At 38.6% G+C, this 24,710-nt stretch overlaps 1 protein-coding gene across 2 annotated transcripts in view; it reads right to left on the bottom strand.

Annotated features, from left to right (window-relative positions):
- VPS13C (vacuolar protein sorting 13 homolog C) overlaps nucleotides 1-24,710 on the bottom strand; it is a 442,250-nt gene that overhangs the window by 38,370 nt on the left and 379,170 nt on the right. For both annotated transcript variants that reach the window (XM_033920131.1, XM_033920132.1), the window contains exons 75-79: nucleotides 23,485-23,560; nucleotides 21,287-21,450; nucleotides 14,385-14,430; nucleotides 3,484-3,607; nucleotides 1,084-1,198 (exon numbers count right to left, since the gene is read on the bottom strand). In XM_033920131.1, the coding sequence (XP_033776022.1) occupies nucleotides 1,084-1,198; nucleotides 3,484-3,607; nucleotides 14,385-14,430; nucleotides 21,287-21,450; nucleotides 23,485-23,560 (525 nt within the window). The remainder of the gene's footprint in view (nucleotides 1-1,083; nucleotides 1,199-3,483; nucleotides 3,608-14,384; nucleotides 14,431-21,286; nucleotides 21,451-23,484; nucleotides 23,561-24,710) is intronic.

The raw sequence follows: 24,710 nt of genomic DNA, 5'->3' as shown, positions 1-24,710 counted from the left end.
TTTAGAGAATCTGGGCCTTACTGCCTCAGAGAAGCAAACAACAATTCTCCAGATGCTTGTTTACTCAAGCTGCCAATCAGACTGGGTTAGAAACTGAAGTCCCAGAACCCCCACAGCAATTCACATATCTTTGGGGGGGGGGGGGCATAGGGTGGAATTATAGCTGACAACTGATAAGTCCCAGGGACTGAGACAGATGCCAAACAGCATGTGCTCAAGCTCTGACAATGACCAGGAGCGAGCTTCGCTACAAGAGGAAGCAAAACCACCCAAGACACAAAAAAAAAAAAAATTAATGCAGGATGTTAGGTGCTCTGAACCAGGGTTGCCCTCCCAGCTACAGACCTCTTACAGTGAGGGTCTGTGTCTTCACCCAGGCAAGGCTGTCCCAGAGAACCTGGGGACCTCTGTAGCACTGAAAAGCCTCTGAGAGTGGACCAAAAAGCTCGAAAACAACAAACCAAAAACAGAGCAGATCAGAAAGATACCTTCAACTCGCAAGTAGAAAGAGAAATTGAAGAGCACAGAACACAGAGCAGGAGCTGATAAAGACAGATGACCTCATAATTAGAGGTAAATAACCCACTGAGGTTCAAGACTCATCTGTCTAATAAGTATCTCTGAATATTCCTGGACAAAGATTATAGAAAAAAAGATAACTAGACTACTTATCTACAGTAGTTACTGCTGCAGCTTGACTTAGTTATCTTTAACCAGATAGCAATAATATTGGCACTATCTGATTAACTTTTAACTATGCTCCAGGCATACCTCTCTCTAATCATCTCCTTTTAAATGGTTATCATTTGGATAGGCTTCAAGCTGTCAAGTCAGGAGTTAGTTGGTCAGCATTCCTGAAATTTTAAAGCTGATTTATCTGGTTGATTCCTGAAGTTATCTGGATAAATTGTTTTGAATATCAATCCCTGAGTTTATTTAGTTACAGTATCTACCAAGAAGCGCGTACACTTATAGGTCAATAACCAGAAAAAAAAAAAAAATTTCTTGTAATATATGCAAGTCTTAAAAATAAACAAACAAAACTAAGAACTCCACATGACACCAGTAAAAAAAAAAGTATACCTCAAATAAGTCATAGCCATCAGCTTCATTCCTATCATATGGGCGGATTATGCCATCTTCACAAATGAGACGTGGAGGGCGGAGTTTAGACACATCTTCTGTTGATTCTGCTACCCTGTTTGCAAATCAATGTCGGAAAAGAAAAAAAAAAAATCTGTAGCATAATAACCAGAACACTTTTCCTTCCCACACAGATAATTCATTTTAAATATTAGTTCTTCTAAAGCTGGATTACTGCTCAAAAGTAAGCACAAAGATTCACATTAACTGAAAAACTCCATAATCTCACATTTGAGCAAAATAAATTAGATCATGTTAATCCTAAAAACAGATTTTATCTTCTGCTCATTACTATTTCTTACTAAGGGGTCCTTTTACTAGGCTGCAGAAAAAGTGGCCTTAGTGTACCCTTAAGTGGGTTCGTCCAACACACTAAGGCCATTTTTCCTGTAGCTATAAAAATGACTTTTATTTTTAATGAGAACAAATACACAAATGAAAGAGGATGAACAATATAAATTAAATACACTAAACAATACTCTCTTCTGTACGGATTCAACCTTGTCAAGTGTACGGAAAAAGTGGAGAAAAAAGGCCTCAGTCCATGTTTTATTTTTAATGGCCATAGACTAATATTGCTATTAGTGTGCAGTCTTTTTTTTTTTTTTAAATTACCACATGAGCCACCCATTTTGTAGGCAGTAGGGACTCACACAGTATCCCTGCACTAACCAGTTAATGCGTGGTAATATAGATGCACTAACTGGTTAGTGCATGAATATCCCCTTTCCGGCCCCTTAAAAAAACATTGTTTTAGCACGCAAACATTTCAAAGTTACCACTGGATGCCTCAACATGTCTCACAATATTTCATTTTTAGTTGCATTAGGTACATGTAAGCGCCTAATGCAGCTTAATAAAAGGACTCTTAAAACAACTGTTCGAATATCACATATACATAAATTACATTTGGAATACATTATAAGTTACATTTTCAAAATAAAAATGAATCAGCTATGAGAATATTTTTTTACTTTTTGAGATTTGCATCTGAAAAGCCCTTACTGCCTGCCTTTGGGGGTAAGAAGTGCCATGCACCTTTACCATAGTGTACCTGTGTATTGTGGTTACACCCACCCAGAACATGCCCTTCCTCCACTCACACCCACAGTAAGCCTTACCACCTGAATTGCCGTGCTTTAATTTTTTTAACCTTTTTACTGCAGCAGCAAGTATAGCACACCTGCAGCATTGTTTGCCACACAGCAATAACCTACTGTGCCTTAGTAAAAGGGCCCCTAAGTTTACTCAGCTGGGAATCAATCTGGAATGCTCTGAACAAAGTTAAATTTCAAAATATCAATGTCCTGGTCACAAAAGCAAAGTCTGAGGGGAATGATAGCAATTTACTATACTTTTGTGGCATAGTCAATTAAGAAAGAACCATTACTACCCAGGAACAAAAAAAATCTATATAAAATTTTGTTACATAGTGATATTCTGTAAAGGAAAGCAGGCACTTACTTTCCTTTTAAAATACTGCACTAGTATAACCGGATATATGAGTTATGCACGAATGAATGAGCCACAGAGCTGGTGTAAATGTGCATGCCTACGTTTCAGAGATACAAGTGACTTATATACAAATTAGTGCATTCTAACCATGTGTACACCCTCCTGCAAACCACATGCTAACGGAGATATGCATGTAGTTTAGACACATTTTTGATATTTACATACTTTTGTGTACACAAATCTGCATATATGTCATTATTCTAATCTTTTACATGTACAAATCAGTGGGAATAAGTCTATAAATGGGCAGTGAACCTATGAAATAAGAACACTTATGCGCACAGTGCCACACCTAAATATAGATGTGAACATTTAAACCAAGTCATTGGCTGGCATAACTGTTAGCTATAAGTTACATATAAAAGTGAGCAACCATCTACTGACCATCCATGCTCCCCCTCCCCCAATGGGAATGCCCCTATGACAATTAGCATTATGGCAGTTTAGCACATTATAGAATAACATTTAGGTGCTATACTGCATATGAGCATAAATGCACAAGTACCCTTGTGAATGGCAGGAGTCCTGATGCAGAGTGAGTGACTATCCAGTCAGTCAGTCAGTACAGCCATTAAAGGCTTGGAAAAGAATAGCTTCTCTTCCAAGCCTTTAATGGCTGTACTGACTGACTGACTTTCACCTGCTTCCTGAAGTAGTCAAAGTCTTCAGTTACACATAACTCCTCTGAGAATAAGCTCAAGTGCAGAGGCTGCTCCTGAGAAGACTTTCTAGCATAAATCACATTGCAAGACTTAACCTTATATCAAAAAATGAGGCAGTATTGTAACAAGCAGAACAGACATCTTCAAATCCCTTGGACTTTACCTCTGTATTCCCTGGAAGGTACTGCTTGCCATGTCTACAATTCCTCCTGTTGGTCTTGCCACAACACCAACAAGCCCTTTTCCAATCCCTTTAAAGAATCCAGCTGCACCTTCTTTTTTAGCACCTTTGTAAACAAATTAACATAATTATACAACAGATGGATTTTCTAATGAACCTCCAAATATTTGCATTATGTCAAACTTTAAAGGATACCATTAATTTATACAAAATACCGTTTATATAACCAATTTTTAAAAATGCAACAGAGGTGGCCACTAATAAAAGTAATTTTCAAAGCCATGTTTGCAAATAAAATATTACTACCTATAGAAATGGGCGTTTATAGATCAGTCCTCTCTGTAAGCAGCCTATGAAAGGTGCATAATGCTAGTTCACTCATACATTTACTAGCAGTAGGAGAATGTGCTCCTGAAGGAAGGCTTGTGGCATGGTATAAAATACATAAATGCTTTTGATTTTTCAAAAGTATTCCAAATACCTGTACAATCAGATACATATTTACTTTAATAATCCCAGAAAGCCCACAGGATGAAATATATATATATACATGTATGTTTCTCCCTAATGTGTGTGGTAAGAAAATTAACCCCAAATTATCTAGGAGGGTATGGTAAAAATCTGGTCGTCATCCTTGGAAAAAGGAGACTAGAGTTGTCTTGCCATCCTTGCACTTCAGAATAACTTATGATGAATAGACACAGAGCAGACTGAATAGAACAAGTGGTGAACTGGAGGCCAAAAGAAAGCAACTTCACACTACAAGGACATGGTTTTCTATTGTCAGAGCCTTTATATGTTTGGAATGGTTACCTATAGAGATATTTCTAATATTTAGGTAAATTCATTAATTTGATGGTTAACTTCTTGAAATTTGGCATTAGCTCAAGGCAAGTTACAAGTAGGTACCGTATTTTTCGCTCCATAAGATGCACTTTTTTCCACCCAAAAGTGGGTGGAAATATAAGAAGTTGCCTCCGCTGGGTCAGACCAAAAGGTCCATCGCGCCCAACAGTCCGCTCCCGCGGCGGCCCATCAGGTCCATTACTGTAAGGTGATTCTTGTCTAAACCCTTCACTCCCCTTTCATAACTTATCTCTACCTCTATCTGTATCCCTCAATCCTCATATCTTTCAGGAATTTATCCAATCCTTCTTTGAAACCCCGTATTGTACTCTGTCCTATCACATCCTCTGGAAGCGCTTCTTTTTTTTTTTAATGCAATTTTCAAATTTCAATCAAGCGAAATACATACAACTTGAAAAGATCAATATAACATAATAATGAAATCATAAAATCAGGAAAAAACAATTGTTAGATATTTAGTCCACAATATTAGAGGAGATCAACAGGAAATAATTAAAATAAAATAATACAAAATACTAAGAAGCAGCATAATTCTGTGTTACCTACTGCTGGTATAGCAAGCTAAATATTATCGGCCACAATTGCTCTTCCTTCTCTCAATTCAATAAATTCTAGCAGCTGTTTGGGTTCAAAAAATAAATAACTTATTTTGATAAGTAATAAAACATTTTATAGGAAATTTTAACTGAAATATTCCACCCAAAGCCAGGACTCTTGGCCTTAATGCCAAGAACTCCTTCCTTCGCTTCTGGGACTTTTGAGTCATATCAGGAAATAAATGAATTTTGGCCCCAAAAAACTGGTCATTCAAATGATGGAAATATAAACGCATAACATAATCACGGTCATTTTGCAAAGCTAAAGTAACTAATAGAGTTCTTCTCTCAGTTACCACCTCCAGTGAACTCGATAGGAAGGTTGTCAAATCTAAATACCTTTTTTATCTCCTTGATTTTCAATAGGAGTAGAAGCCTCCACAGAACTTTTTAACTGCAAGTAATTAACTCTTACAATCGGAGGTAAATTATCCAGTGGGATACACAATATTTCCCTAAAATATTTCCTAAACATCTCCATGGGAGAGATAACTGAAGATTCAGGAAAATTCAAAAGTCTCAAATTATTCTTCCTCAGCTGATTTTCAAAACTCTCAATTTTCCTTGCCATGTAAACCCTTTCTTTTAATAAAGCAAAGTTTGTTTGTTCAATTTTGGAGAGTTTTGTCTCCCGTTTCCCTAAATTCTCTTTCATTTGAACAATATCTACTCCTTGTTGCGCAAGCTTGGAAAAGACTTTTCCATAGTCAGTAGATAAAGTAGTAATAACTAATTTAAGGTTAGCACTCATCACTGATATAGCTTGCCATAGTGCCTCCATGTCTATCTTTGTGAGTCTCTCCAACGCTCCAAACTGCAAGCTGACTCCTCCCGAAGCACCTTCCGCCTCCAATCTGCTGTGGGGTAGATGTTCTTTTATAGACTCGCCCTCCTCCACCAGAGCTCGAGCTATACTCCCTCCTAAGCCGGAAAATGACGCCTCCATCCTCAGGAATGACGTCTCCAGCTCTCCCTCCACCGGTGCACTTCCTGGTTGAAGCGGCACCATCCGCTGCTCAGGGCTCAAAGACGCCCTTTCTAGCTGCACGGGGTCGCCCAAAATCTCCAGGTTCCCCTCCAAGGTAGGACGCACAGACGTGCCTGAGCGGGAGAATGCCTCCGCCAAAGTCCATCCATTGCTGGGTCCCCATCACCACCGGAGGTTTAATGTGAGTTGCGCCCTTTCTTTTCCTCATTCCAAAGTAGGGGAAGATCCCACAGCAGGTTCGTTGTGGCTCAATAGCAGAGCCTCCTCTCAGGCGTCCGTTTCCGACGCCATCTTTAATTGATCTCCCCTAAGTGTTGGTGCTTCTTATGCAGCAAAGATACCTTTTTTTAAACACCCACCCCATCATACCTTTTTAAATGCCTGCACCTGATACGCTCTCCCTAGTGTCAGCGTCCTCTGGATTCCCTCTTTAATGCTAATCATGGCTGTCCAGATCCAGCAACCTGCTGAGGCCCTCACGACAGGCGGGGCCTTACCTCCAAGCTGCTTCCCGCACCCAGCGAGAGGTCATCTTCCACGCTGTGACCACCGCTGAGCTAATTACGGCAGCCTAAAGAATGAACCTAGCAGGCTGATGCTGGACTAGAGGGGGTAGAGAGGGAAAACACACTCAAAATGTTAGCAGAAGGAAAATAGAGAGAGGGAGAAACCTGAAACAAAGGGGAGGCAGAAGAGATGGGGGAAGATGTTGGGACTTGGGGGTGTATAGAGGGAAGAGAGATAGGGAGAGAGAAACTGCAGAAGGTGGAAAGATTCTGGACCAGGGAGGGAGGAAAGAAGGGGAGAGAGAGAGAAGCAGAAAAGGATCTGGAAGAAAGGTGAATAAATGCTGGACATGGGGATGGGATGGGGGGGATGTAAGCAGAAGAAAGACAGAGAGACAGAGACAGAGACAGAGAGACAGAGAGAGAGACAGAGACAGAGACAGAGACAGAGAGACAGAGAGAGAGACAGAGACAGAGAGAGAGAGAGAAGACAGGAGGCAGATGCTGGAGTATGGGAGATGCAGACAAAAGAGACAGAGGGGGTGAAACCCTGAGAAAGAACAGAGAGATGCAAGATCATAACAGAGGAGAGAGAGAGAGAGGGAGACCTGGAACAACGATGGTGGTAGGTACAAAGGAGAACTGACACTGGATCTGGGGAGGGTAAGCAGAGGGAAAAGAGATAGAGACCTGGACCCAAAGGGGATGGGGATGGATTGTGAAAGAAATGTTGGATGCACAGTCAGAAGTCGTCCAACCAGAAACTAATTAAATCACCAGACAACAAAGGTAGGAAAAATTATTTTATTTTCAAGTTAGTGATCGAAATGTGTCAGTTTTGAGAATTTATATCTGCTTTGTGTATATGAAAAATGAAAGGAAAAAATTGCATTACAATTAGTAGGGAAGGGGAGACAGGGTGCAGAGCCTGGCAGGGAGTGAGGGCGGGGGTGCTGGGTGCAGAGCCTAGTATATGTTAGTACACAGTTTGGTTCAGAATGGTTTTTTTTCTTGTTTTCCTACTTAAATCTAGAGTGCGTCTTATGGTCAGGTGCGTCTTATGGAGTGAAAAATATGGTATTTTCGTGTTCCCCAGATGTAGCAGGTTAAATGACCTGCCCAAGATTAAAAGGAGCTACAGTGAGATTTGAACCAGATTTCACTGTTTATAAGTCTGCTGTTCTAACAATTAGCTTGTTGAAATTCTAAATGATAGCTATGAATCCAAGACTTGAACTGCATGTAAGGGAAAGCAGACATAAGAATCAAGTTGACTGCTATTAGAAAAAACAAAGAAGGGTGTTTCAAAGTATATAGCTCCTTCATAAGACTACATTGAGTTTCTCAAACACTGCAGTGATGGGGTATCTTGCAAATCAAAGGCTTACTGATTATTTTGTGTTAAGCTATCAATATCACTCAGGTGTAACTTAACTGAGGAGTGCTGAAGACCTTGCTGAGAAAAGTGAAACAGCTAGTGAAGTACATTTTGCTTTCTGCCTCCAAATATAAACATTTTCCATTTATAAACAAAGTTGTTCTAGTGGAAAACTTTTTTGCTGAAACCATCTGCTGAATTTCAAGGGGCAAAAGATATGCTACCACATTGTATTCAAACTAGGGGTGGACCCAAAAATTTTCATCAATCAAGAATAAAAAAAATATATATATTTTTTTAAAAAGCACCAACTTTAAAAAGATGGTGCTTTTTCAATAAAAAGTATTTTTATTTTTGGTTGCTGGAAATTCTTTGGTCCACCCCTACTTTGTTTTTCTTGCATTTTCTCATAGGGTTTTTTTCCCCTTCCTTTGGTTTTGTATTATTACATTGTGCTCAACATTTATGTCATTGGAATCCAGTTCTAGATTGAGCTGAAGCAATGTTCCTAGGTTTTACGTGATCAGTTCTAAGAATTTTCAAACTTACTAACATCTGACAGAAAAACTTAAATAGGAACAGAAACTTGTTATGGCCAATAAGGCAATATTAAAATAATTAAGCTGCTGTACTCTCTGAATCTCTGAAATTCTGATTAATAAGCATACAAGAAATCCCTTTTTCATGGAATGATTAAATTTCTGAGGGCTATCCTTTTGCTTTTTTTTGCTGGTGTCTTTGCAAAAAAAGGGAAATGTGTTGAAGCTAAATGCAAATAGTTCCACCAGGGAAGTTCTCTACTTTTTCAAGAGGTCTGGGTAATAAGGCATTGCTCTCTGGCCATTCTTAAGGCTGAGTTAATCAGTGAAAAAATTCTGGTTTCCTATATGAAAACTGCTCTTAAGATGAAAGTCATGGTCACTGCTCAGCTCCAGATTATAGCTAATCATAGGGACAGAGAATCCCTCTCCTTGCTTGTTGATGTAGTATTTTGTCTTAACTGATGCAGCCTTTCCTTGGAGATGTACTGCAGAGTGTGTTTTGTGTTTCAATGCATTCTGAGGCATCTGTTTTGAGGACAAAGTAAGAAAAAGAAGGCAAGATGTCCTTTAAGAAGAATGGATCAAACAGTCCATCAATGGAATAACTGAAGATGAGTAAACAGCAGATCTTTCAAGAGCGTATATAGTCTGATTCCATTGACATCTCAACTCCAACTTGGGACTTCTCAAGTACAAAGTAGCACATGGAGTTATTTATGCATAACAATGACATGTGACAATGTATTTTCATACAAGATCTTGCTTTTACATTGGTGGTAGAGGTCACTTTCTGGATGGAACCTAGCCACTCCATTTTACAGTGTGGTATGAAAACCTATGCGTCCGCCATATTCAGTCAAATTCCTATGAAAGTTAATTTTCTAGCAGGGATGAGGCTAAAATTCTGATAGTTTAGGTCAGGGGTGTCCAACCTGCGGCCTGAGGGCCACATGCAGCCCCGTGAAGTATTTTGTGCGGCCCCGGTCAAGGGCGATACAGTGTTTTCCTTTGCTGCCCGTCTTGTCGGCTTCCTCCTCTGCATTGCTGCAGCGTTTGCGCATTTGTGCGGCCCCAGAAACATTTTTTTCGGCCAATGCGGCCCAGGGAAGTCAAAAGGTTGGACACCCCTGGTTTAGGTAATTAACAATAAAAGAACATCTTCATTCTGAAGATGGTGAATGGTGACTTTAGTGGCACATATTGGGGGTAATTCTACATAGTGTACCAAAAGTTAGGTGCCTAACTGTAGACGTGATAATGTCAATAATGGTAGTGAAACAACCAAAATGGGAATGAAATGACAGATGGGCATGAAAGCACACTTAGGTACTAGTCAATAGCTGGGTGCCTAAATATTCTTGCATGTAACTGCAAAGGGGACATTCAGCTGAGAGGGTCATAGGCAGGAAAAGTGTGCTACAGAATTCCCGCATTTATGCGCAACCATTTACACCAGCCATAGAAATGGCATAAGTGGTCATGCCTAAAGTTGGGCATGTAAAAGTGTACTTCTGCTTTTACATGCCTAATTTTAGGCTCTATACCTTGGAATAACAAAGGAAAGATACAAAGCACTGCAGGTTATACAGAATGCAGCAGCATGCTTGATCATGGGTGTGTCTAAATATACTTTGTATGGTGAACTGAACTTTATATATTCAGCTTGTATTTATTATTTTTTTTGTGTCTAAATATGACCTTATGTCACTGTATCTCAAAAAGTTACATTGGCGTCCTTCAGAGTTCAATATAAAGAAGTGATGATTTGCCATCAATTCCTGTATGGAAATATCCCAGAACTACTTAAAAGCAATATTCTCAGTTATACACCAAAAAGATCTTTGCGTTCTGAGAGTTTAGCCTTACTGAAGACGCCCGTGAACCCAAGACTCGTTGAGACTAGTAAAAGGACTTTCTGTTGCGCAGGAGTTAAGCCATGGAACTCCCTGGTGGGTCAGATACGAAATTGCTGTGAAAAGGGTAGGTTCAGAAAATTATTAAAGATGCAGCTATTCATGGATGCCTTTTTTTAAAGGTATTTTCGCAAAAATTAATGAATTATCTATGATTTCTACTATCCTCACCAGGGTAATTTCCTGAGGATTGTATATATATTCATTTTATTACATGTGCATTATATTATGTACTTGTTTTAATTGTGTTCTTATTTTAATATTGTGTATTGTCAATTATGTAAACCGTTTAGTTTTAAAAGGTATATAAATTTTTTTTAAAATAAATAAATAAAATGCTAACATACAATAACAATGTGTTGCAGCGCAGTGGTCAAATTTTTGGCATCTAAGTACTGCCCTTTATTGAATTGGGTTCAGTTTGGTATGCATAGCTACTAGTGAGTCATTCAGATATGGGAAACGTATCTATCCATTGCTACTGAAGATATGTTGCTGTCACTGCTAAGGACCTGGTGCAGTAGCACCTTGCATCGATTGTGGAAACAAACATTTTTAAGTTTCAAGTTTATTAAGTTTATTATTGAATTTGATTAATCGCCTATTCCAAATTCTAGGCGATGTACAAATCGATAAAAATTACAGAGTTAGGGGAAACAAACGTAACTAACAAAAAAAAACTAAATCTACTAAACATAATAAAAAACCAACTTATACAAACATAATAAAACACAAGGAAAGGCTAGGAAAGAAATACAATCTGATTATAAAGAAAAACAATTAAGGTTAAAAACAATAGGAAAGGGAAAGAGAAAACTATCAAAAAGATATAAAGATAAAATGAGGGCCATAAGCAATTCATTTAGTCATTGAATGCATCTTTAAAAAGAAAACCCTTGAGTTTGCTCTTAAATTTTTCCAAGTTTTTTTCCTCTCTTAAATAAATTGGAAGGGCATTCCAAGTTTGAGGAGCTGTAACGGAAAAGATAGACTGCCGCCATGTGTTAATAATTTTAAGAGAGGGAATGACCAATAAGTATTGGTCATTCGACCTCAGTAATCTAGATGAAGTATAAGGAATCAAAGGCTCAATGAATGTAATTATCTTTTAGGTCTGGTGAGCATAGCCAATCTTCTTGTTTAAATCAGTGGTTTCATATGGCTTCATAAAATTTGAAAAAATAAAAAATAAAAGGGCTTTTATGTACCTTTTTTGAAAATTCTGAAAAATAAAGAAAAAGTATAATTAAGATAACAAATGAAAAATGTTTAGGGGAAGTTAGCAATGTGGGTTATTGTTAAGAGGGATTATTTTACCACATCGTGCTATTTTAGCTTAGGGTCCCATTTTATGCAAAGTGGCCCTGAGTTAGAACAGCACAACTGGTGATAAATTAACCCATCTTAATGGTAGCCCATGTTAATAAATTCCCCCCTTAGCTTTTATGCTACAGAGGAGGAAAAGCTGTGGAAGCACGTTCATTTCACAGAGCAAATCAAAGGTGTCTTTGCAGGAGGGTAAGTGCATGATCTGAAAGCTTTTCTAGTTGTTTCTTGGCTTCAAGAAAGCTACTCTATCCCAGCACCACTTGATGAGGTCACTCGGTGGGGTTGATTCATCCTGCTTACCAATGAAGAACTGCACTCTCTTATTCTGAAGATAGTTGCTTCTATTAAAACAATACGTATAGTTCTGAAAATATTTCGCTATGTGCATTGTTGCCTCTATCGTCCTAACAGCAGCCCTAGGGACACCTTCACTGAATGTGAAACAGTACAAATATTTTATCTGCATAAAGGATGAACAATTTTCAAAAGTTACTAACATTGCTCCCTCCCTGCACTTGTTCTGGAGCATAACTGACAAAGCTTGTAGGTTAATTTTTGGCTCCCTCCAGATTACCAGAAGCAAATGCGCCCAAATGTCAAAAATTCAAAGTTTTGAATGTAAAGAAATATCTTCTTTTGGGAGGGTCTAGGTGGGAAGAAATCATTGGTGAAGGGGCAGATGCTTTAACAGCATGCTTGAGTTCTTGTAGAACATGGCTGCAGCTTTTGTGGGCCCTTAGGGAAATCCAACCATCCTTTCTTTAGGCAGGTATATTGTGGGTGTGCCCATAAACAGATACGCATGTGGTAGGTGTCAGCAACAACCATATTTCTTGCAAACTGTGGGCATGTCTTAAAGACCAGTTTCCTAGGCTTGTCCTAGGCTTTCTTTACTTTGGGTTGTTTTTTTTTTAATTATTATTTTACAAGTTTTATCTTCTAGCATAATGAAGATAAACTAAATCAATTAGAGAATAAATGTTCTCTGATGTGATATCCTAGGTTTCCTATGCTCTTTAGCAAGAGGACATTCTACTTCTCAATTCGTTTTTTTTATGTGCTTAGCATGCCACCTGTAGTCAAATTCTTGCATTGTATTGCCCACTTAACAGCAAAAACACAATTATTTTTTAGGCACCCATAAAGAAGCAGTCAGTTCATTAAAAAAAAAATAGATACGGGAGAGAAGTGACTATATACCAGCAGTCAAAGAGGGATGGGATTTATGTTTGGAGTGGCAATAGTAGACCTACCTGGTTACTGAAAGCCCCCTACTAATATCCTCATAAGGTGACAGCTTGTACTATTTAAATGTGCACTTGCTAAAGAGGCATGCCCAAAGAGGCAGATCACACCCCTTTGGAGCCTCTTTTAAGTGGCAGTGGTAGAGAAATGTTGCAATAGCTGTGTTTTAGTGAAGCATATGAAATAATACATCATCAGATGAAGATAGGGAAAAGAAAGAACAAAGGTAGAATTCATTCTGTTGTGTCTGGGATGGCGAGCGGCCCTCCTAATAAACATTTTTCTTCAGTTATCAAAAGCCTTGTGTGTAGCTTCTGCTATTTCACCTCTCCCATTCTCCTGAAACTAGGGTTTCCCTGAACTCCAGTGACCCACTCACTCTCTCTATCCCTAATCTGCCAACCAGTTCTACTTTAATAACTTCTAAAGGAGGAATAGGCACATTCTACTTTAGAAATTTCTTCAACCACAGATCTCTGGTAAAATTTTCTTGCAGGACATATGGTAAGTGGTTACTAGAAATGAATCTAATGTTAATGAAATTTTTGTGGAAAATTTTGTAGAGCTATACAGCAGAATGGAAGATTTGAACAAACACATTATGATTTTGAAATCTCTAGTTTCTCTCATCTAATCAACCTTGTGATTAAACATGGTTCGTCTTTACACTTCAAGCTTGCAGCTATGAAAAGTCAAATGAGGTTAAAAAAAAGAAGAAAAAAAAAACAACCCCTTGCAGCTCCTGAACTTTCTTCAGAATCACTTATTGTCACTTGACATTTTGCTTTGCAAATATTTTATGTTTTTGGTAATTTCTAACACTTATACCTGATCCTTCATAAGTTTTTATTATGATTCTGATAAAAAAAAAAAATTGATGAAAACGATGGCCTAGATAAACTGATTTTTGGTTAATGCTTAACATATTATAAGTGGTCATTAAGAGCTCCTTTTACAAAGCTGCGTTAGGGCCTTAACGCGTGGAATAGCGCGCGCTAGCCGCTACCGACTCCTCTTGAACAGGTGGTAGTTTTTCGGGTAGCGCATGCTATAGCGCGCGCTAATCTGGTGCGTGCGCTAAAAATACTAGCGCACCTTTGTAAAAGGAGCCCTAAATGTCATGGTGGCATCTACTGTACCTGTGTTATCAAAGCCACATCTCAAAGCTGACTAAAAAGTACCATGGAACAAAAATCTACAGTAAATATACTATTACACTGCTTAGTTATGCATCATGAAGGCACACAAGTGAAAATGGAGGGGTCATTTATATATCAAAGCTGAATTAATGGGCAATTTAAACAGGTAATCAAAGCATAAGATTCGCATAATGAAACTAGAGTTCCAAGTACATTTAACACAGGCACTGCTTTGTATAAGGCAGAATACAAATGATAAACTATATAACTGCATGTTGGAAGCTAGGAAAACCTAATAACTTTAAATGCTACTCATTTGAAAATTTTCAGTCTGTTTAATTTATGCTAAATCATTCTACAAATATTGAAAATCTGCTTACCTTCCACAGGTTTTGTTATAATCCCTGTTACACCACCAAGGACGCCCTGAAAGACATTTTTTAAATTAAAAGTTATATAGTAGTATTATTTTACTACAATATGTTAAATCAAATTCAGCAGACCTAATGAACTAATCAAATACATTTCCATCTTTCAAGAGTCCTCTTCATCAGGGCAGGCAGTGCCATAAAATGAGGAGAGAGTTCATTCATTTTCACAAATATCCAGAGATGCAGTAAACTATCCACTGGGGGTTTCTGCTGCTACACTTTTTAACTAAGATTTGTGACACACTGAAAAATTATTTGTTGGAAACTAAAAGGTATCATAAAGTTAATGTTGCTGCTATGTTCATTTCCAAGAACATAACCAAGTGGACAGTGACATGAAGGATGTTACACGATTCAATACTGAGGTTTTTTGAAAAACGAATATGCAAATTAATTACTCACTGTCTTATTTTCTATTTCAGTTGGTCTTAACCCAGCCCTGGAAGGGGCGGGAGGCAAACCCAGTCAGTCTAGTTTTCAGGATATCCACAATGAACATACATGAGACAAATTTGCATGCACTGCCTCCTTGCAATGCAAATCTCTCATGTATACTCATTATGGATATCCTGAAAACCTGGCTGTCGGGGGTGCCTCCAGGACCAGGTTTGGGAACCACTGCACTAGATAAAAGTAGATGTCACCATATGAAAATGTGAAAAAATACTTTGGAAACTTGAAAGTATTTTCCATCCTCCTAAAAAGTTCAGCGAGAGGCAAGATGGATGTTCCGTTTGAACACATTAAAACCACATGGGTTAAAAAGTACTGTGGGATGGAATTCTTTTTTCTGATCCCGCAGCAAGTTGTGTAGTCAGTATAGTCAGCTGATATATTACATCATCTGCATAGAGTATAAGTGTGCATGCAAGGCGTTCTGTGAGCACCGGTGCCATTTTTTTGACATGCATCAGTAGTTAACCTGAATGCAGTGAGTACTATTTCTATTTAATGTTTTAACAACTACATTATCTTTACCCTATAAGTAATTGCACTTTTTTTCTTTGTAGTTCAAAAAAAAGTCCCCTGACGAAGCCAAATTGTGGCAAAACGGGTCCCATCAGGCTCTTATCAGCATAAAAAGATAAGTGCATGAATGTCAGAACTGATCATTTTTGAAAAGAGATACGAAATATTGTCTACTGAATTTAAAAGTTTTTTCGATCAGTTTAAAGAGGTTTTTGACTGATGATAGAAATCCTATCCCTGCTTTTTACCACCTCTGAGTTTATCTTCTTCAGTGGTGCAGGTGTCTGAGGTCTTTTCCTCTTAATAAGAATTACTTACATAGTTGTATGTGGAAACCTTTTTGTATTTGTCTGTGTTATAAACATTTAAGGTTACTATCTATTCCAATTCTAATAAAGAGAATGGTCAAGTTTCTGGAATCATGTGGCTTACAGGACCGGAGGCAACATTGATTCACTAGAGGTAGGTCTTGATAGACAAATGTGATCAATTTCTTTGACTGGGTGACCAGAGAATTGGATAGAGGATGTGCGCTAGATGTGGTGTATTTAGATTTTAGCAAGGCCTTTGACAGTATTCCACACAGCCATCTAATAAACTAAATGAGTGCCCTCAGAATGGGTCCCATAGTGACGGGCTGGGTCAAGAACTGGTTGAGTGGAAGGCGACAGAGGGTAGTGATCAATGGAGGGTGCTCTGAGGAAAGGGATGTTACCAGTGTTGTGCCTCAAGGTTCTGTTCTTGGGCCTGTTCTTTTTAACATTTTTATAAACGATATTGCTGAAATGTTGTTGGGAAAGATTTGCATCTTTGTGGATGACACCACAATCTGCAATAGAGTAGACACGCCAGCTGGTGTGAATAACATGAACCTGGCAAAGCTTGAAGAATGGTGTGAAATTTGGCAGCTAAAATTTAATGCTAAGAAATGCAAGGTCATGCATTTGGGCTACAAAAACCCGAGGGAACGGTATCGTTTAGGGCAGGGGTGGGCAACTCTGGTCCTCGAGGGCCGGAATCCAGTCGGGTTTTCAGGATTTCCCCAATGAATATGCATTGAAAGCAGTGCTTGCAAATAGATCTCATGCATATTCATTGGGGAAATCCTGAAAACCCAACTGGATTCCGGCCCTTGAGGACCAGAGTTGCCCACCCCTGGTTTAGGGGATGAAGAACTTATGTGCACGACAGAAGGTTTAATTGTATGCGATGATCTTAAGGTGGCCAAACAGGTTGAAAAGGTGATGGCAAAAGCTAGAAGGATGCTGGGTTGCATAGGGAGAGGTATGGCCAGTAGGAAAAAGGAGGTATTGATAACCCTGTATAAGACTGGTGTACAATTCTGGAGGCCGTACCTTCAAAAAGATATAAAAAGGATGGAGTCGGTGCAGAGGAATGTTACTAAAATGGTATGTGGTCTTCATCATAAGAGGTATGGGGACAGACTTAAAGATCTTAATCTGTATACTTTGGAAGAAAGGTGGGAGAGGGGAGATATGATAGACACATTTAAATGTTGATCTTGAGAGACATTTAAATACCTACATAATGTAAATGTGCATGAGTCAAGTCATAAGAACATAAGAATAGCCTTACTGGGTCAAACCAATAGTCCATCAAGCCCAGTAGCCCGTTTTCACGGTGGCCAATCCAGGTCACTTGTACCTGGCCAAAACCCAAGGTGTAGCAATATTCCATGCTATCAATACAGGGCAAGCAGTGGCTTCCCCCATGTCTTTCTCAATAAGAGACTATGGACTTTTCCTCCAGGAACTTGTCCAAAACTTTCTTAAAACCAGCTACGCTATCCATTCTTACCACATCCTCTGGCAACGCATTCAGAGCTTTACTATTCTCTGAGTAAAAAAAAAATTCCTCCTATTGTTTTTAAGAGCACTTCCCTGTAACTTCATTGAGTGTCCCCTAGTACTTGTAATTTTTGATGGAGTGAAAAATCGATCCATTGGACCCGTTCTACTCCACTCAGGATTTTGTAGACTTCAATCATATCTCCCTCAGCCATCTCTTTTAAAAACACATCTCCCTCCAATGCCCTAAATCTCAGCACACCATCCTTACTTCATATCTTATACAGACCTCAATAACAACATTCCTTAAAAAACACATTTAAGAGTTCCTACTCCTTGGGGCTTACAGTCAAGACAGATGAACAAAACACAAAGAGGTTTTGAGAAAAGGTAACACTCTTCACTTAGGGATCACAAACTAATTAAGTAGAGCTGCAAGAAAAACAGATCTAGGGGCAGACAATAGACTTGAAAGAGGGAAGGATTTTAGAATAGCTGAATGGTATCACGTTCTAAATCATTAATGGTAATGAGAGTCCCACCAGATGCCTTCTTATAAAACTCAAACACACAAGACTGCAGTACACAATTTCTAGCCAAGCCAAAAAACACATTTAAATTAAACTTTTCATATTATGTACGTTCCAGATATCTATTTAAATAAATAAGGTGCCTGACAGTGTATTACCCACAATACTCATAGTAATCAAAGCTGAGTACAAAAACATATAAAAAAAATTTTTAAAAAATTGGCAAAGCATACACAGCACTTCATTAACTGCTTAAAAGTATAAACCATCTTCATCATCTTCAGATATAATGCTGCTTCCAAAAGAATAAGCTCTAAATATAGATCACAAAAGACTGACTTCAATGAAAAACTATCTCTGGAGAGTGATCAGTTCATATGTAATGCGCTCAGAGATATGAAACTCCAAAAAGGAAGGCTAAAAAGCCACCTTTGCGGAAAAGAGTTCACCTTCCAGTCATCGCGACCTCATATGTAATTGATCACTCTGTGAGACACTCTCCAGAGATAGTTTTTCATTGAAGTCAGTCTTTTGTGATATATATATTTAGGACTCTTTTCTGACTTCCATCTTTATATCCTATGATCCCTGGTTTTCTAAGGAAATAAAAGAATAAGCTCGGCAGGAAATCGTAAAACAAACATTTTACAAACTACAGCTAGTGCTTGAAGGCTAGTTGAAAGAAAAAGATGTTTCTTAAAAGTAGATAGAAGCATCCTCCGCTCCAACTCCACAATCCAAAGAGATAAGCTCGTGACTGTGAAAGTATGTTCCTAGAACTCACTTAAACAAGCTTGGTGTGCTGAATATTCAGCTTGTTAGTCCCAGATCTCAGTTGCCTCGATGGACCTACAGATCTACAAGACAACACCAAGGTACAAAGGGGCCTCTTCACTAAATGCATGATGGATTAGGGTTAAAACTTTAGATTTGATATGGCAAGTGATAGATAACCAAATGTAGTTAAAAGAGAATAGAAGAAACATGATATGAGTAGAATGAGCCAGTCAACACAGTATGTCATATTATGAAACAGCTGGAAGGAAAGCATAGGTACTCACCTGTAGCAGGTATTATCCGACAACAGCAGGCACGTATTCTTACATGTGGATGACGCCATCCACAAAGCTCACCATGAGCAATGCAAAAAAGTGTACTGTCACTTTAAAAATCTCAAGACTGCCCAAACCACATTTACGTCAGTGCCTTTCCTCCTGATATCGGCTCATGGGACCTTCAGTTCAGTAATAAAGCTAAGAAGCCAACTAGGGGAGGTGAGAGGCTTGTGAGAATATCTGCCTACTGACCTCGGATAACACATGCTACAGATGAATAACTATGCATTATCTGATGATAAACAGGCAGTATATTTGCACATGTGGCACTCCCTAGCTGCCAGGATCATGCCTCTGAGAAGAGGGTTATTGACAACTATCATGAGACTGTCAAGACCAAAAGGGTTGGAGGGAAGTTGGCATCTAAGTGGAGAATAAATTTTGTAGAAATGCTTGGCCGAACCAACTATCCCGTCTGGAATGATTCTCCAAACAATAATGGAATCTGAAGGCATGAATTGAGGACCAGGGAGGCTGCTTTACAGATGTCCTCAATAGCAGTGTAATGCAGAGTGAGCTACTGAAGTTAACATTGCTCAAACTTTGTGTGCGGTGACACGACCTTCAAGCGTTAGCCCAGCCCAAGCATAGCAAAAGGAGATACAGTCTGCTAGCCATGTAGAAATGGTTCTCCTGTTGACATGATCTCCAAGTTTGTTTGGATCAAAACACAGGAACAGTTGAGTAGAAGTTCTTTGAGGTTGGGTCTAGGACGATTCAATGCGGCCATTTCACCACGGTAAGTTGAGTACGGACATTTCACCACAGCTGTTTCAGTGCCAGGGCCACGTGAAAAAGCTGTACTGAATCGTCAGGAGTTGCCTTTGTAGCCCTTTCAGTTCACCCTAAACACTCTAGCAGCGGCTCAGTTCGGAATCCCCTAAACACCCCAACAGCAGCTCCTTTGCAGAAGAGAGGCCCTCCAGACACCACCCTCAATCTGGCATGCCCTCCAGCCCCACAAGGCTAGTGGGGGCCAGAAGAACTACAGCTTCATATCAGTCATCTCAAACTCCAGGCAGTCTTTTATGCCCTACGAGCTTTCCATCCATGGATTTGAAGAAAACACATTCTCATGCAAACCCAATGGCCTTGGATTCTGAAGTTTCCCAGCCTTTGCTGGAGACATCTGTTGTGATGGTTAGGTGAGGCAGAGGAGACTGGCATCAATAGCCTCCCTGAAGCGAAGGAGAATGAATCTCTTGATGGAGTCTGGTTGCATCACCAGGTAAATATGCTAATCTCAATACTGCAGTGTGCACTGTTAAATGCTATTTAATCCTGTGTTTTCTTACCCAATACCCGAGTTCATATCTTCCTACAAATATTTAGCGGTTAACATATGGAATCTTATTCATTACTATGTACTAGACTCATACTGAAAGAGTAGTATGTTCTTACTTTTAAACTACCCTCTGTTTAGAATACTTCATGGACTAGTATATTTTTGTATCAAAGAGAAAACATTAAAGATACAAAATAAAATAATACACATAAAACTGAAAAAAACAAAAACAAAAAAAAATCACAGCTACATGATGACGTCTGTGCACAAATATACAATAATAGTTAAAGCATATTCTACTAACATTTGAATTATTTTTTTATATCTTTAGCCCCCTTGGATAAACAATGTTCCAAATATATATAAATCTCTGTTCTTTTTGTTTTAGCATGTGAAATATGTCATAATCTCGTGGGAATCGAACCCGCAAAAATAATACAAAATGTAACCCTGCCAACATATGCCGCTGTCTTTGGCAATGCTCTACAAGAGCACAAATCATTGTGTTCTAATAAGGCAATGAATTGCTGAACATTTGAGCGGTATCTTATGTATAATTTGTCATTGTTTTATCTTATCTCTAGTTTGCCCTGTATAATATAATCCACAAAGACAGATACTTTGTTCCTTGATTCTAAAGATGGAAGTGAGGATATGCCAGAAAGTAGATGAGATACTTTAGTGCGCCTGGATAGTGGTTTATGTGTATTGCACCTTCCAATAGTCAATTTTCCTTCTGTTTGCTTTATTTTTTTTCTTTTAGGTTATAATGTGAACTTCCTTTCTTTTCTCCTTGGAGTCCCCTCTTATTGCAGGCCAAACATGATTTAGTGACAAATTACTTTGTATGTCTCTTCTTTATTGAACGTTATATTTCTTCTTTCCTAATATCATTATGGTCTCAATTGACACAGTTAAATTTTTGCTTAAAAAGTAACAACTAACAACAAAAAAATAAGTGTAACCCCTGGACAAAACAAGATTTTATTTTCTGGTGATGCTAGGTACTTTCCCCATAAACATTAAATTCAACTATAAAACTTGTGAATATATGAAAATTTTTAGGATGCCTCTATAATGGCTGGGTAGATAAAAGGTATTGTATAAAGTATTTTCTATGTAAATAGTAAGGTTCAACATTTACCCTTAAGAGGCCCTTTCCTCCTTTTGCTAGACTGTCACCAAAATCCTTAGGCTGACGACTCATATCCTCTCTACGTTTCTGTTGGAATTCTTTGTCCATCGTTATGGCAGCTAATCCTTTTCCTACAGAACCTGTGATGCGGGACACCACTCCTGCTGCTCCACCTACAGAGTACGAAAAATAAGTTTGTCAAGAAATGGCACCACTTAACACCTAATTTAAAATCTGCATTATGAACACAAATTAAATATCCAGTTCACTTCTCTAAAGAAACCAGCAAAAATGAACTATAAGGTATTACCAGTATCATATAAAGAGCTTTCAGAACAACCACACATTTGAATATAAGTAGCTGCTATGAGAAAATAGACTTAAAACATAAGCATGCTGGAGGGCGCCATTATAGATGACATGACAGAATAAATGAAAAGAATTCTAAAAGAACCTGGTATTTTTTATGATGAAAAAATACATTAAGATAAATTAAGAAGACAAAAATGTAAAAAATCTAAACTACTGTATTAAATTTATTAACTATATCAATAGACATCATAGCAATTTACATAGTAGAAAAATTAAATGGGAACAAAAATCTGAGACTTAGGGCTCCTTTTACAAAGGTACGCTAGCGTTTTTAGTGCACACACCGGATTAGTGCGCACTAGCCGAAAATCTACTGCCTGCTCAAAAGGAGGCAGTAGCAACTAGCGCGCGGGGCAATTTAGCGCACGCTATTCCGTGTGTTAAGGCCTAGAGAATGACACGGTGACAAAATTCATCACCGTTCCCGTCCCCGCGGATAACCGCGGGGAATAATCCCATGTCATTTTTTAGTGTCTATTTCAGCCTCAGTCCTTCTACACCAGCATTCTTCAAAGCAAAGCTTGTGGGTCAGTGGTTGTGCCCAATTATACTCTGATTCTTATGGGAGCCAAGGATAATGAAGCCATTGTGACATCACTGATGTGATTGGCTCTTAGGCACTGGTGGAATGAGGCATTATGACATCACAATATCTGCTCTAGATACCAGAGACTGACATTCTGTAGTGTCTGTATCAACCTCAGTCCTTCTACACCAGAATTCTTCAAAGTAAAGCTTGAGGGTCAGTGGTTGTGGCCATTCATACTCTGATTCTTCCCTCTCTCCTTAAAGAATGACATGAAGATTGTTTACTGCGGTTATCCGCGGGGACGGTAACGGTGATGAATTTTGTCACCGTGTCATTCTCTATTAAGGCCCTAGCGCACCTTCGTAAAAGGAGCCCTTAAACAGTAGACGAAACAAGAACAAAACAGGGAGGACAGCATATGGAAAAACAGAAAACTAAATACAAATAAATGAGTGCTGAAGAATGTGATTTGACTTGATACATATCTACTACTTAATAAATCAAGAATAGTTATCACACACATATTTATATGCAACCCGGTGGCATGCTATTGTTTACAAAGATTGCTGCCATTATAAATCTGTTCTACTATGACTGAATTGTTAAAAGCCCAACCTATATGAAAGTATTGATTTCAGGTTCTGATACTATGTGCATATGCTCAATTCAGTTCCAAAGTCTAGATCAATTCTTTCAGTAGAAGCAACATTCATGAACAGACCTGAGATAGGGGATGTTTATGGGTCAATTTTATAAAATAATTTCACATGTACATAGACATATATGCATATAAGCAGGCATTTATAAATTATCGACCAGCACTGAAGTATGCACCATGACAGGATGGTGCCTAATTTGCCAGTAGGCAAATACAGGGGCAGAGTTTGGGTGGAGTGCTGGTAGAGTTCACAGGTACATGCATATAGTATAAAATGTCTTAATCTACTTGCCTATGTGAATAATCTACATGGAGACAGTTGCACCTGCTCAAGATGTGCATTTCTGCCACTTAAGCTAGTATTTTATGAAGATACATACGTAGGCCTCTTTGCATCTTTACAAAACAGCACCTAAGAGGTGCCTACATGTCTTTTAAATCAAGTACTCCATTATAAAATTTACCTCTTACAATGTTGCATGTCCTGATCTTCATTTAAATGCTTTCAGGGACAGCACTCAAAGCAGATGTTGTAATAAAAGTGGATATTATATGAAAAACATAAATCATAACACTGCTCTATTACATCATTAAATTCATACTGTATTCTATCTTTTGTTGCACCAATAAATAGTAGATGATACATACCCACTGTATGCCCAAGAAGACTTTTTACTCCAATCACAAAGCCTTCAGCAAATTCTTCAGGACCCTGAACAGCTCCCTAAAGCAGAGAACTTTTGTTTAAAATACCACAAGGACAGCAAAATTGAAAGCAAAACTGTATAATCTTCCAATTTTGGCATCTACACTATTCTGTACATTTTCAAAATCTTCCTACACTATTTCTCTCAGTTTAACTGTTGCCTAGAGAATGACACGGGACATATTTGTCCCTGTCCCTGCAGGAACTCAATTTCCCCATCCCATCCCCATGAGTTTTGACACTGGCACTGTCCCATTCCTTTAAGCTCTGCCTTAACTGCACAAGCCTCAAACACATGATTTTAAAACATTTGAGTCTTATGCAGATGAGGACAGAGCTTGCAGGAATAGGGCAGTGGCAGGAAAAGAACTCGACGGGACAGGAAAATGAGTTCCTGCGGGAACGGGGAAAAATTTGTCCCGTGTCATTCTACATTTCTGCTATAATCTCCTTTTTAAGTTGTTTATATCCAGATGGTCATATGTCACGGTATCTGTCTTATGTAGCTGCATAGATACATAAGTCTTCAATTATGAGAAGACAGAACATAATACTATACTGTTAAAACAAAAAATGTGGAAAATAATGCAACATGTCAAAACTATAAAAATCCAGACATTCACAAATTAAAAAGATTTGCAGTTTCTCAGTGGTTCTGCTTGTACTTGTGAAGAAAAGCTACCAAGAACCATAATTACTTTCTTCACCTGATAAATCTGCATGTAGAACACAAAAGTCAACACTACCACTCTTATGCCTTGTTATATGCTACAGGGTCTATTGTAGCAGAAAAGTAAGCAGACCTTATGTGATGGGCCCCATAACAGATAATATGCCATAGCATTTGCGCATGCTAACCATTAGTAAATGATCCCCAAGTAAAGTGTAATGAGCAAGATATAATAGTCAGCTAACTACACAAACAAAACTGTGTATATCTTCCTCCTATGGAAAAGCACCAAACTGCATAACAAATGCTGTCAGAGGCCAAAACATGGTCTGAGTAAGGTCAATAAACATTTCCTTGATGTTATGACATATGTCAGATGATGTGATGATGTCATCAGTGAAGCGGCACAGGTAAGGCCCTGGCAGGAAAAGCCTACAAAGCAGCCTGTTTAGAGTGCTGCCGATGCTGCTATTTGGAGGGAGGTATGTCGGTCTCGCG

This window comes from Geotrypetes seraphini, chromosome 14 (assembly GCF_902459505.1).
Source record: "Geotrypetes seraphini chromosome 14, aGeoSer1.1, whole genome shotgun sequence".
NCBI classification, from domain to species: domain Eukaryota; kingdom Metazoa; phylum Chordata; class Amphibia; order Gymnophiona; family Dermophiidae; genus Geotrypetes; species Geotrypetes seraphini.
The sequence above is the reverse complement of the archived record's forward strand: the minus strand, read 5'-3'. Positions and strand labels throughout refer to the sequence as shown.